This window comes from Lissotriton helveticus, chromosome 11 (genome assembly GCF_964261635.1).
Source record: "Lissotriton helveticus chromosome 11, aLisHel1.1, whole genome shotgun sequence".
NCBI classification, from domain to species: Eukaryota; Metazoa; Chordata; class Amphibia; order Caudata; family Salamandridae; genus Lissotriton; species Lissotriton helveticus.
In genome coordinates, this window is record NC_136072.1 from 1,004,513,517 (window position 1) to 1,004,527,821 (window position 14,305).

A 14,305-nucleotide genomic window follows, 5' to 3' on the forward strand; every position below is an offset into this window, starting at 1 on the left:
AAGTGGAACCACGTTTTTGTAGGAGTGAAGCAGTGGTCGCCGGTGATGGCAAAGATATTGAGGATGCTCCTGCAGACCATACTTGCATTGTCATACACGTTGAGAGTGGAGGCGTCGACGGAACCACCGGTGAGGATGACAAGCCTGCATCCCCTTGCACCGTGAGATCCGTCGTCGACGGTGCGCCCGTCGACGGTACTGGCTGCATGGACGATGAAGTCGTCAACAGGGATGTTTTCTTCTTCGTCGACGAAGAGGTCGTCGACGGATGTATCACTTTCTTCGTCGACGGTAAAGTCGTCGACGAGGAGGTCGTCGACGGTAACTTCGTCGACGGTAACTTCGTCGACGGTAACTTCGTCGACGAGGAGGTCGTCGACGGTAACTTCGTCGACGAGGTCGTCGACGGTATCTTCGTCGTCGACGAGGACGTCGATGGTATCTTCGTCGACGGGGACGTCGTCGACGATAGGGTCTTCTTCGTCGACGAGTGAGTAGACGTCGACGAGCCCGTCGACGGTACCTTTCTGCTTCCCGTCGACGGTGGAGCGTCGATGATCGATGGGACTAACTTCGTCGACGAGATGGGTCTGACCTGTACATGAACCAATGTCGACGGTGAGGAGGCTGAAGACATCACCATAGATGATTTTGGTGAGGAGAAAGTCACTGTAGAGGTGGAAGAAGTGACCACATGAAGAGACGGCGACGATGAGGCTGCTCTTGAGTTTGTCCTGGTCAGAGGTGGAATATTAGGGGAAACTTTAGGACCAGGCGCTTTGGAAACTGAAGACCTTTCAGTTTTTCCTGAGGGCGTAGATGTCACAGGAGGAGACACCTTTTTGGAAGTAGTAGGCAAACCAGAATCCTGAGAGGATTGGGCCTTCTTCAAAGTTTTTGCCCTAGGAGAAGCCAAGTCTGCCTCATTTTTCCTTTTTCTTGAGGAGACAGAAGAACCTGAGGCAATGCTCCCTACCTCAGAAAGAGGGGCGTCCTTATCCTTTATCCTCTGGAGCCACAGGAGAAGACGACCTTCTCTGTCTCTGAGGGTCTTCTGAGGGAATGTTCTGCAGATCTTACATTCCTTTGCCTCATGATCCGGATACAGACAGTATATACATTTCTTGTGAGGATCCTCCTTAAACAGCCTCAACTTCCCACAGGAATCACAAGCCCTAAAAAGGGATTTAGAAGTAGACATTCTTTGAAGGTGTAAAAACCAACCAAAGTAAGAGAAAACTGAGCAGAGCTCAGGGAGACTCCCTTCACACGACGTGCGGTAGAAATCTGAGAGCCTGAGCCTCTGGGGAGAACATTCTGGTGGGTGCTTTCGCCTGATTGGCTGCAGTTTGGTCTAACATAATGACTAGAATAGTCATGAGTGTGGGAGCTTTTTGCACCTGTAGCTAGGGCTACTTTACTTCCTGGTTGGTTATTACCAAGGTTTTTTGGTTATAACAGGCATTTTATTGCTTTTTTATATACCGTGGGACTCCTACTCCGACGACGGGGAATGATTCAGGCATGTGAATCTATGAAAGACACCCCAAATACTGGAGAATTAAAGTTCCTGAATTGCTCTTCACCATCGCTTTGCTTATCAAGTGGCAAGCACTCTAACATGGAACATGTTGCAGTGCCAAAGTCACTAAAGGTGTCCCCCAGCCTACTCTCAAGGAGATGTTTCACATCTACACCAATTATTCTGAACACTTGGCAGACAAAGGTGTTTTCAGACTCTAGTTATTTTATTATGTCCACTACAGCAGTTTTGTTTTTCTCTAAAAATCTAAGATTGCAGTAGAGTGTACTTTTTTCACATCACTTTCAATATGTGACCAAAGATCCTCACATTTCTTGCCTTTTGCATCATCACTCAGCAAACGGCTGCCACATGGATAATATAGCATTCATAGCCCCTTGGACTGAGAACCAGCAGCTAAGGGACGCAGTTGGGATGACTCTTTCTTTGATACCATACAAAGCACGAAATGGTAAATATTTGCGTTTTAGTTCCTGTGCATAAGAAAACAGTGCACCAGAATGGACTAAAATGTCAGTAGCATTCCTCATTAACTCTGAAGATTGTAAAGATTCTTTCAGCATACCATCTAGCAAGTGGCATAGATCTCTTACAGGGAAACACTTCAGCTAAGGAATCGATTTTAAGAGGTCATCACACAACTTTTTCATATAACCTTTTTGGCAGAGCATTCCAAGTGACCCTGCATTCCATGTTTTCCAAAAGTCTGGTGTCATGTTTTAACCACTATCCAAGATGCTTGGTGATCGCGCTCTTTTCACAAACTTGTCACTATACCTTGCATTGAATATTTAAATCCTGGGGTGTTGGCAATTCGCTTACTATCAATACTGACTCACTAGAAACTGGGGACTGATGTATTAAGGATTTTTATCCATTCTCTGTGGGTAAATGTGATGACACATATTAGGAAAGATTCTTATGAAACCAGCCATTTCACCTATCAGTGAAAGAGTCAAACTCAGTCAAAATATCAAATATGATTTTGATATTTCCTGATTCTGTACAGTTTATAAAATAATTAAACAAGAACGAACACATGCTTCTAAACCCTGCAAAAAACAAAAGGAAGAAGAAACAATATTTTAGAGGCATCCCTAAACAACAAAACTCAAGCAGAATAATGTTAGCCCAGACTTTTTTACTGCTAGTTTGTATAACAAAGATATATTGTATTGACCCCTGCAGGAAGGAAACAAATGACCCTTTCACACTCTTTTTTCCTTTTTTGAATGGCATTTAGTGTATGGTTGTGCAGGTGTTTTTTCAGTGTTTATATGTTTTCACTGGTGAGGGCTATTTCTCTTTCAGTGGGGTTTTATCAGTTATTATAGGGTTAAACCTAAATCCAGAAAGCCTATACATATTGTATACAAAGACCTGTCCTACAGTCCTCAAGATGCTTACTTCAATACATTCTGCTTGGTAATTGTGGAATGTACTTGAAGAACAAGTAACTTACCTTCTGTAGCTATCTTTCTGGTGGATATTTTAACTGCAGATTCCTTACGTTGTGAATAATACCTAGGCATCAGGCTGGGTCCAGAAAGTTGCACAGCAGGTCTCCTGCTTGCTTCTATGTAGGATCACATATAAGCTCTACCTATGCATGCAGACATCAATGCCCTCAGAAGCAGAGCCCAGTGACATTGGAATAAACAGTGTGCTGATCTCTAAATTGGACTTTTTTAATAGAAAAAAGACTCCAGTTCACAGAAGTGGGAGGCAGTTGGTTGGTAAGAAATCTACGGTTAGACAAAGTATCCAAAAGAAAAATTGTTCCTGAAGATAGGAAGGCACTAATGTCAGAGCCTAAGGGTTGCATTTATATGTGCTAGCCACTTGTCACTTTCAAAGAGGAACAATGCCAACGCAGAGCAGCACTACACTCCCTAGCAGCAAACAGAAGCATGACTGTTAAATCTTTCTGATCCAGTCTGGTGCATGGGAATATTCTAAAAGTGAGGAATCTGCAGTTAGAAGTATCCATCAGAAAGCACACACACAATGGTGATGCTGGTAGGGGTGAAACTTATTATGGTGATGGGAGTAATAGTAGTTGTGGTTGTAATGGTGATGAAGGTGGTGGTAATAGTGTTGTGGCAATAGTGATGGTGGCGATGATCGTGTGGGGTAATAGCAATGGGTACAGTGTTAATGGCAAATACTGGGGTGGTAATGGTAATGACAGGGTGGGTAAAGAAGGTACGTGAATGATTGGCAAATAACTGAATTTGTGATGATTAAGAGGTAAATTGGTCCCTCATGCACTGTAAGGCAAGTACTCTACAGAAGACACCAATCAGCCAACAACATATGGTGAGATAAATATTCCACTGTTTACGAGCTAAAGCGTGATCTACGTATAAACTAAAAAACTGGTAACAAATGGCCTTCTTTCAGTTTCAGTGGTATGTAGCCGGACCTAAAAAAAAACACACAAACACCAAAATCTCCATGTCTGCAAAATCAGAATGCGAAAAGACTGTCAGACATGAACTGGCAACTCAACAACTTAGTAAACTGATCCTCACAGGTGGCAAAAACACCAGATTACAGGAAAAGTAAAGTGTCTGAATACAACAGTGCTTGGGTTATGAGCTCTTAGCAGAACTTGCAAAGCTTCTTTTCTTCTTTGCTTTTTCTGGTCATTTGAGATTCTATTTCCAAACATATCATAAAGGAAGTGATATATTGTCAAAAATAAACTTCAAATTTTTAAACTAATTACCCCAACAGCCAAGTGTAAGTGAGCTGCCACTTTAAGGAAGGAAACCACTGAAGTATTAGCAAATTAAAAAATTGTGAGATTCCTTTGCACCAAAACAAAGGAAAAAAGTGCTTAAGAGTTGTGGGTTCTTTTGTGGAGAATATAATCTATGCTTTTTGAAAAAACTGTTCTTGATTTCTCAGCATGGAAGGCATTACTCAAGTAACATCAGTTGTAAGATAAAAATGATACCTGTATACAGCATAATCCTATGTAAACGTTTCGAAGGCTGTGGCCCTTATTACCAGTAACAATTTACACACTTCTTAAGAGAAACAACGTGACATTCAATATTCTTACCTTTGATTGGGAAAATGCTCTAAACATTGGCACCAGCTCTTCATCTTCGATATGATCACTTGATTTAATAGCTACATTTAAAATATGGATTGGTTCTTCTCTCACGCTCTGTAAACAGAAGGCTCTAATTAAATTTACAGTTAGTATGAATTAGAAACTATGAATATGAATTTAGAAACTCAAAACATTTTACTAAACACATTTAAATTTAGGACACTCTTTACTGGCATGTTGAACGCAACCAGTGCCACAGAAAACTGAACACCAAAACTAATCTTAGGCACATCAGTATAAAATCCACAGTGCTTTATTTGTTAGAGTAAAAGAAATTTTGGTTTGTACCACCAACACTCTCTCAAACCCGAAGCATACTTAACTGACAAGGTATCCTTTTAAGTCAGGGAACTTGTAGTTAAAGCTGACAACAAGTAGATGTGTTTGAGGAGTAGCTATGTGTCTCACTCTGGAATCTCATTCCACAGTCCAAACCAAACTGACAATAAGACATTTTGGGATTGAGACAATTTCAATAATGTGAGAAGATAAATAAGACAACGGGGGACTGCAGTCCCAAAACCTCTGTCAGCAACAGCGTCACTCTATACACAGTTGAGTTTACTGAAGTTCTGCATGGAAGCCCATGTTACAGTCTTAGTGGCAGATGGGATGTCATCTGCATCAAGCATTCATTTCCTTTCCCCTCATTCTGAAAGTGATTTACCATACAGGTGACCATGTGATACAAGTTATCCTCAAGGAACTAGACTGGATAACCTTACAGACGATTTAAATATCCATAATGCAAGTATTCAGCTGCTAAAAAAGTGTTTAAGGATTAGAAACTATTGATTGAACGGAAATACTATGCATTCGCTAGCGGACCTATGCTATATACACGATGCAATGTTAATCTACGGTTAGAAACAATGTATATTGGAAAGCAAATTGTCATGTTAATGTGTCATGTTGCTAATGTTACTAATGCAAGTCATTTATTTAATAAAATGTTTTTTTTAAAAGGTTGGAAACTATAACTTTTCTTCCATTCTGAGCAGAGAATCTGACACAAGGGGTATATGTTTTGTGACAAGGACAACATGAACAACCGTACATGCCATACCTTGTTGGGGACACAAGTCATGGTAGCTTTTTCGTTACCACTGCCCTGCTTAAGTGCATATTTGCTAGACAAGGTACAGTAACATCTTGTACAAGACACACCAACGTTTTATCCTCAATTAGTATTGCATTGAAAATAAACACAACCTGTTATAGAAGTTCCATTGACGATTATCCAATAAGTGATCCACAGACGTTGGCGTATCAGGTAATTCAAATTTATTACATTATAGACAATGACACACGAAGCAGTCTGAATGTCCGGGTGAAGGTCTGGACCCTGGGATATTTGCGCGGACTTCTCAAGGTTAAGTGCTTCAAAGATGGATAGAGTAGCAAAGTGGAAAGCACGGCACTAGTGACTGCCACGCTTTCCACTTTGGGTCTACAAGCCTTTATGCTGCCGACTTAATGCAGGTATACAACAATTAATTCAGAGGGAAACTTTCACCTTGTGACCCACTCGTGTTACATATTGGAATGGACTGTTCATAATCTTGAGAGAAACCTCGAGAAAGTCCAGGAGAACAAAACGCGTGTTAGCGGTCATTTTTTGTCTCTAATGGAAAATTGGTTGTGTTTTTTTCAATACAATACTAATTGAGGATAAAAGTGACAGTACTTTGGTGTGCTTTGGTGCATATGTTGGACATTTTGGTCTAGACTGCGGCTGCAGGTCTAGTGGGCATATACCCAAGGTGGTGCATATTGTAGCACCATGGGAGCACCCTTATAAATTGACAAGCTGTGAAATGAGTTTCAAAAATATAAATTACTTACGCATAGATGTGCAGATCTGGAAGCATATCCACTAGATGTACACTTGATCTTGTACAAGATTTTAATAAAGACATTGACTAGAGAGACCTTTTTTAAAATGTATTTCACTTAGAAAAGATCTAGATTTGGATAACTTTATTCATTAAAAAGGCTAATAAATGTTCCACAGAAAAAGGGGTTTCATGGTCCTCTAAAATATGTTTACTATATTTAAGCACTAACTGGTTTCCAAGCATATTAGTTGCTCTGCGGTTAGACATATCTTGATTAATCACTTGTACAGCAGCAATCTTATTTTTTTTTTTTTTTTTTTTTTAAAGACCTTTATTATACAGTTCTGAATGTACACAGCATACAGCCTACAACCCTTAGGACCGGCAGCATCAAATACCATTTTCGTGCATTATCAACGGAATAACACAGCCCATTGGCCGACAACCCGGGGGTCCGGCGGCGGCGTGGATTAGTGTGTGTGCAGAACCTGCGTTGTACCTCGGATAACAGTTAGGTCCATTTTCTTGTTTTTAAGAAACATTCTAACTAAATTAACATATCAACAAAACAAAGAAAAAGGCAGACATCGGTTCGAGCACTTCACCCATCTAGTCCTGTGTGACACTTAATGTCTCAGGGTAAACAAGGGTTTCTCACAACAGTTTGGTTGTCTCACAGCACGCTCACATGTGGCCTCGGGTGCCACGGCGGATTAGGCCTACAGACCCCCCCTCGCACCCCCATCGTGTTGCATGCCTGAGTTTTAGGTCGGGGTCGCCGTGCCAGCCCACTCCACCCACTCACGTCTCACTCCCCCTCATCCTCCTCCTCCTCATCCGAAGTTAATGGCTCGTCCTCCTGCAGCGGTTCGCAGATCTCCCCCCGAAATACATTCCAGTGGGTCCATATTTTGTTCCATTTGCGTGGGCATGCCCTTGCTGTGTATGCCACCCTCTATGCAATCATCGCCCTATCCATATTCTAGCACCATTGTGTCAACGTGGGGGCCTCTGCCGCACCCCATTTCTGTGCTATATCTCGTTTCGCTATGAGCATGCCTATCGGGGACCATATTTGGCCATGCCTGGTGAGATCATTCGGTTCCCACACATTCAGCAGGCATTTGCGTGGTTCAGGGATAAGGGACAACCCTAATGTCTGTGAAATGGTGCGCATTATTTGTCTCCAGTAGTCCATTATTCGAGGACATTCCCAAATGGTATGCAGAAATGTACCTTCCTCCCCACAACCTCATAGACAATAAGGATGTTGCGCCCGCTGTATCTTGTGCAGGGTCGTTCTTGTGTAGTACACCCTATGTAGGATCTTAAGCTGCACGAAACGGAATCTGGCTGATATGCCCACCTCCTTCGGGGAAGCCAGTGCCTCATTCCACTCGGTTTCATCCATGTCCCCTACCTCCGCCATCCATTTCTCTCTCAATTTCAATGCAGGGTCTGGTGAATTGTTAAGCAACTTACGATAAGTGAGAGAGGTAGCCCCTTGTTGCATGTAGTCCGTTAGGAGTCGATCCTCAAGGGGAGACGCCTCCGGGTCTCTGAGTCGGGTGGTACGACTGCTAGCAGGGCGTGTCGGATCTGCACGTATCTATACAATTCTGTTTCCCCTAACTCATATTGCTGTCGCAGCTGAGTAAAAGGTATCACTGTGTCTTTGTCCCACATGTCTCCCACTGTTGATATCCCAATGTTGTCCCATTGTGTGAAGCCCTTACAGTGGCGTAGGCTCCCCAGTGCTTTTGTGTCCCACAGCGGGGTGAGTTTGGTGATACGTCCGGTCCACCCAAGTTTAGTCTGTGCTGTATGCCACAGAGTAGCCGTAAGCCTTGTCGGCCCCACCAACTTACACTCGAGACTCTTGTTGTATAGGGGAGCTAACATACTGTTGGCGCGCAGCTGCGCCCTGTCTGCCCTATATGCTGGGTCATCCTGTGGAGCGTGCAGCCACTGATTTATGGGCCTTAAATTGAGCCGCCCAGTAGTACAATTGGAGGTTCGGCAACGCAATTCCCCCTTCGTACCAACTCCTGTTCATTTTGGCCTGCGCAATGCGTGCTGGGCGGTTACTCCAGAGCAGATTGGATACCAGCGCTGCTACCTGCCCAAAATATCTGGGTGTGACCGGGAAGGGTGTGTTATCTAGAACGTAGAGAAAGCACGGCAGTGACATCATTTTGTAGAGCGCCGCCCTGCCCAGCAGTGTAATGTAATGTAATGTAAAAAATATTTGTAAAGCGCAACTAACACCTGGCGGTTTCTTGGCGCTCGAGCATGAGGAGACAGACAATCCGCAAGGCGAAGAGCGTTAATTGTAAGCATTACAAAACAAATGAGCTTTGAGAAGGGACCTAAAACGAGTGTAGGGAAAAGCAAATCTTATGCCTAAAGGGAGTGAATTCCAGAGGGAAGGGGCAAGAAATGAGAATCTCATTCCTCCCTGTTTCTTACGTTTAAAAACCGGAACCTTAAGTAGGGCCAGGTTGGAGGAACGGAGATTGCGGGAGGGGACATAAGGGTGCAGTAGTGAGGAAATAAAAGACGGACCCGTTCCGGCAAGGGACTTAAAGATAGTACAACCTAGTTTGAATTTACAGCGCTCAGAGACGGGAAGCCAGTGAAGGGATTTTAACAAAGGACTGACGTGTTGGTGCCTGGGTTGTTGGTAAATAAGACGTGCAGCCTGATTCTGAACAAGTTGTAACCTCTTCAGTAGGTAAGCAGGGATGCCAGCATAGAGGGAATTGGCATAGTCTATCCTCGAGATGACTAAAGCGAGCAAAACTAGGGTAAGGGCCTCAGTGGTCAGGAAACGAGCAATCTTTCAGATTTTCCGCAACTGAAAAAAACTGGAGGAGACTACAGCATTGATCTGGGGCTTCATCGTGAGATCGTTACTGATGATAACCCCCAGACTTTTTGCTGAGTCGACTGGGCTGGGGGGAAGGCCCAACCTCGCGGGCCAAAAGGTGTATTTCCATGGGTTGGCAGCTCCCCCGACAAGGACCAGCTCTTTCTTGTCGGGGTTAAGCTTGAGGTGGTTAACCCCCATCCAGTCACTGATATGACAAAGGGTGGATTGAAAATTGACAATGGACTGGTCCGAGGAGTCGATATTAAAGAACAGCTGAATGTCATCCGCAGGGAGTGAATAAGGGGGGTCAGGTATAAGTTAAAAAGAAGAGGGGATAGGGAGGAACCCTGCGGGACGCCACATGTCAGTCCGACCCTATCAGCAGAAAACTGAGAGAGCCGGACCGCCTGGTGGCGGTTGCTCAAAAAGGAGCGAACCCAGTCAAGGGCGGTACCCCGAATGCTAGCCTCCTCGACACGGTCGACCAGAATTTCATGGTCGACCGTGTCAAAGGCGGCCAACAGATCCAGGAGCACCAAGACCTGACTGATGTTTGAGTCCGCCCCTCTCCGTAGTTCCTCCATAACTGAAAGTATAACTGACTCCATAGAATGGGCGGGTCTAAAACCGGCCTGTTGGGAGTCGAGATAATGGGAATGTTCAATAAATGAGCTCAAGGTGTTAGTAACATGAGACTCAAGAACTTTGCTGAGGTAGGGGAGAAGTGAGATGGGACGAATGTTACTCATAACGGTAGGGTCAGCCGTAGGTTTTTTTAGAATGGGCACAACCTCAGCCACTTTAAATGAGCTGGGAACCAGGCCAGAGGAGAGAGACTTATTCACGAGCGCCAAAGGGGGGAGCGGGCAGGCTGTAAAAGCCTCGCGGAGGATAAAAGAGGGGCAGCAATCAGTGGGGGACCCAGAGGCGACCTTATTTAAGAGAACTAAGAACTCCTCCTCCAAGATTGGATGGATCTGAGTCAACCGCTGAGAGTTGGGGAGAGACAGGGAGGAATCAGGCCTAGGGGAGGGAGGTGGGACCGCGAGTGAAATGCTATTTTTAATATTAGCAATTTTGTCCACAAAAAACTGGTTGAGAGAGTCGCAGAGCACACGAGAAGGGAGAGGTTTAATGGTAATCCTATCCGGGTGTGACAGCTCCTCCACAATGGAGAAGATATCTTTACTTTTGGTGGCCGAGTCAACAATCTTTTTAGAAAAGTAGGAGGTCTTTGCATGTAGAACCGCTGCTTTATATTCTTTAAGCAGGGACATAAACCGCAGCTTCGTGTCAGCGGCATAGCCTCGTCGCCAGCGGCGCTCAGCCTGCCTGAGTCCAAGTTTTAGGTCTTTAAGATTCTCAGTAAACCACCTCTGTGCATCGTGAAGGCGCTTAAGCTTGATCTGTCTGAGAGGGGCAACAGCGTTGCTGGCTGATTCAAGCCAGCGCGTTAGGGCAGAGGCTTGGGTGTCAATAAAATCAGAAGTGGGGGGGGGGGTAGAGGTTCTGAGTAGGTTAACAAATTTGCTAAGGTCGGCCCTATTCCAATTCTGGGCCAAAAGGTTACTCTCCAAAACCCTACTAGGGTGGGAGGTAACCGTAAGAGAAAAGGAAATTATGGAATGGTCTGACCATAGGCAGGGGGAAATGAGGGGGACAGAAATATCCAAATTAGAAGTCCAGACCTGGTCCACGACGTGACCTTTAATATGAGTCGCTGAGTTTATATGTTGACGGCAATTCATGCCAGATAAAAGATCAGAAAATATAACAGAGCAGGCCCTCTCGTTCTCATCGAGGGGCCAATAATTACAATCTCCTAGGACTAAGGTTTTTGAATTGTTGATGACTAATTGAGAGAGCATATCACCAAACAGCGTCAGAGGCAAGGTCGCCCAAGATTTAACATCTTGCTTCAACCGGTCTAACGGTGGCTTCAGGTTTTTATCGAAGAATTCCAGTGGGTCTCCTATGACATGTATGCCTAAATATTTGAAAGAAGACCCTGCGAAGCGCAGGGGGCAATCTGTGGCAAGAACGGGCGGTGGACCCCGCAACACATACAGTTCGGACTTTGCCCAGTTTATTGTGTACCCCGAGACCTTCCCATGTGCATCACACAGGGTCAGAAATTTCGAGATACTACGCTCCGGGTCTGAGAGGTATACAAGCATGTCATCAGCGTAGAGCGAGAGGCGGTCCTCCCACCCTTCCGCCCAGGAGATTCCTTTCAGCAGTGGAGTGGAGCGAATTAGCGTCGCCAGCAGTTCCAGTGCTAGCGCAAATAGTAGCGGAGACAAGGGGCATCCCTGCCTCGTGCCTTGCGCTAAGGGAAATACCGGGGAAAGATGCCCGTTCGCCACGACCTGTGCTACGGGGTTGGTATACAGCAACCTCACCCAAGCTATGAAGTTGGGACCAAACCCCATATGCAACAGCACCCCGAAGAGGTACTGCCATTCCACCAAATCAAAAGCCATTTTCGCGTCAAGTGCCAATATGACCGCTGGGGCAGAGTGTGATGTGGCTTTGGCCAGCACTCCATGTACTCTCCTCAGATTGAGGGCCGTGTTCCTGTTGGGCATGAAGCCCGACTGGTCTGGTTGTATCAGTTGTGGGAGGCGAGGGAGCAGCCTGGCGGCCAAGAGTTTTGCCAACATTTTAGTTTCCGCATTAAGAAGGGAGATGGGGCGATACGATGTGCACTCCGCAGGAGGTTTACCGGGCTTAGTGATGGCCACTATCGTGGCAGTCCGCTGATCCATCGGAAGTTCAGCCATAGATAGACTCTCGGTATACATATCCAGTAAGGGCCCACAGAGCTGTTCAGACATGGTTTGATACCATTCTACCGGGATACCGTTAGGTCCCGGTGCCTTCCCTGCTTTTAGTGCATGTATGGCATGTCTGATTTTCCGTAATGTCAGCCTCCAGCTCCGTAACTGCCTCCGGTGTTAGTGTTTGTGTAACTATGTGGCTAAGTGAGGTTCGTGCCATGTCTTCTGACATCTCCACGTCCGGAGTGTATACATCTGCGAAATGCTCTGCGAGGGCCCGCACTATCTCCTCGGGACGCGTTTGCGCCACTCCCTCCGAGTCGTGTACTTCTTGTATCCCGTGAGTGCTTCCCCCTCTTTTATCCAGCCAGGCCAACATTTTCCCTGCCTTATCCCCAACATCATACACTCGATGCGCGGCGCGGTAATCTGCTCAGCCGTCAGGTGTTGTAAGTGAGCTTTATACTGCTGCTGACACAGGAGTACTGTGTGCGATGTTTCTGTGCCTCGTTCGCGTCGTGCACTGCTAATTCTAACTGCGACAATTCTATTTGACGCTCGCGCTTATGTCCCGTGATGGACGTTATCGCCTGGCCCCTCAAAACCGTTTAATACGCCTCCCACAAAATAACGGGGGACTGTACTGAATTCGTATTTTCTACAAAATAGTGTTTAGTGGCTTTCTGAAGTGTCTTGCGAATCTCTGGGACCTTGAGATACGATGCGTGTATAGGGTAGATCCTTTTACGTGACTTCTCCTGAGTGGAGAGGGTCAAAACGACTGGAGAATGATCTGATATCCCCCTAGGTAGGATGTCGATCTTCTCGACTTGCTGCAAACCATTTCCTAACGCCAGAAAGTAATCTATCCGTGACAAACTGTTGTGTACTGTAGAGTGATAGGTGTATTGTTTTGCATTCGGATGCGTGTGTCTCCATACATCTACTAAACCCATGGCTGCCAAGAAGCTGTGAAAGCGAGAAGGCCCGGGGGCCCGAGCCATGACCGGGAATCTATCCACCGAGGCGTTCCCTGTAGCATTAAAGTCCCCTCCGATAATTGTATCCCCCGCTGGTAGTGACAAGAGAAAAGCACCCAATGTTGGTAGTGTGACGGAGTGAAGTGCCGGGGGGACATATACTGAGACAACGTTCAGGAGCTTCCCCTCCCACTGCCCCTGGATCGCTGCAAAACAGCCCTGTCGGTCGGTTTTTGTACTCAATATGATGAAAGGGAATGATTTCTTAACTAGGATACCCGTCCCCCTGGAGCCTGAGGTGAAGTCTGAGTGCACCGCCGTTGCGTAGCCCCTTCTGTCCAGCGCTTTGGAAGCCCCCCCCCTGTGAGGAGTTTCTCCTGCAGGAGTACTAAGGCCCTGCCGTTTCACTGCGTGCAGTACTAATCCTCTCTTGATTTTGTCGCCCAGCCCCCGTAGATTCCAGGTCATAATGTGAAGGGGGGCAACTGTTGACCTCGGTACCTCCCCCTCAGGGGGGTTGGATTGGGAGCCGTGCACGTTCACCATCGTAACCGTCTAGATGCCCACTGCGTCCCAGCATCTGAGTGTATCGTCCGTCCCAGAAACCTGCCTTGAGTGTGTGCCTAACTGTGTGTCTAGCCCTAACCTGCAGTACCTGCATAACAACGAAAAAAAAAAAAGTGCCACCCCCCTCCCTGCCTCCCTGCTCAACGGACCCGGAACTGCCCCCCCCCCCCCAACTTAGCAGAGTGCTTCACCCATCCCATGAACAATGTACTTGCTTGCTGGGGTGAAGTGTCCCCCGGAGCAGACGGCTCCCCTGCCCTCTTCGGTGTCTCCCGGGTCAGTGTCCAAGCTCGATCCCACCATTCAAGTCGCTTTGAGGTATCACCCTGTGGTGTGCCGGGAACTCACGACTCCACACCTTCCACTGCTTCAAAGTGTGCCTGTGCAGGCGACCGGGCCGCGCCACCTCTGCCAGATGTCTGCGACCCCGCTTGGCTGTCTCCTCGTTGGCTCTGGTTAGTCCTGTTGGAGCGGCGGGGCAACCCTACTTGTCTCCATCCCTCCTTCAAGTTTCGGACCCCGTCCGGCGTGTCAAAAAACCAGACTTTATTGTCTGCCACCACTCTTAGTCTTGCCGGAAACAACATAGAATACTACAGTT

General features: G+C 46.2%; 1 protein-coding gene across 10 annotated transcripts in view; it reads right to left on the reverse strand.

Annotated features, from left to right (window-relative positions):
• ACACB (acetyl-CoA carboxylase beta) overlaps positions 1 to 14,305 on the reverse strand; it is a 2,338,068-nt gene that overhangs the window by 1,023,386 nt on the left and 1,300,377 nt on the right. For all 10 annotated transcript variants that reach the window (XM_078667379.1, XM_078667377.1, XM_078667383.1 and 7 more), the window contains one exon: positions 4,614 to 4,721. In XM_078667379.1, coding sequence (XP_078523505.1) covers positions 4,614 to 4,721 — 108 coding nt within the window. The remainder of the gene's footprint in view (positions 1 to 4,613; positions 4,722 to 14,305) is intronic.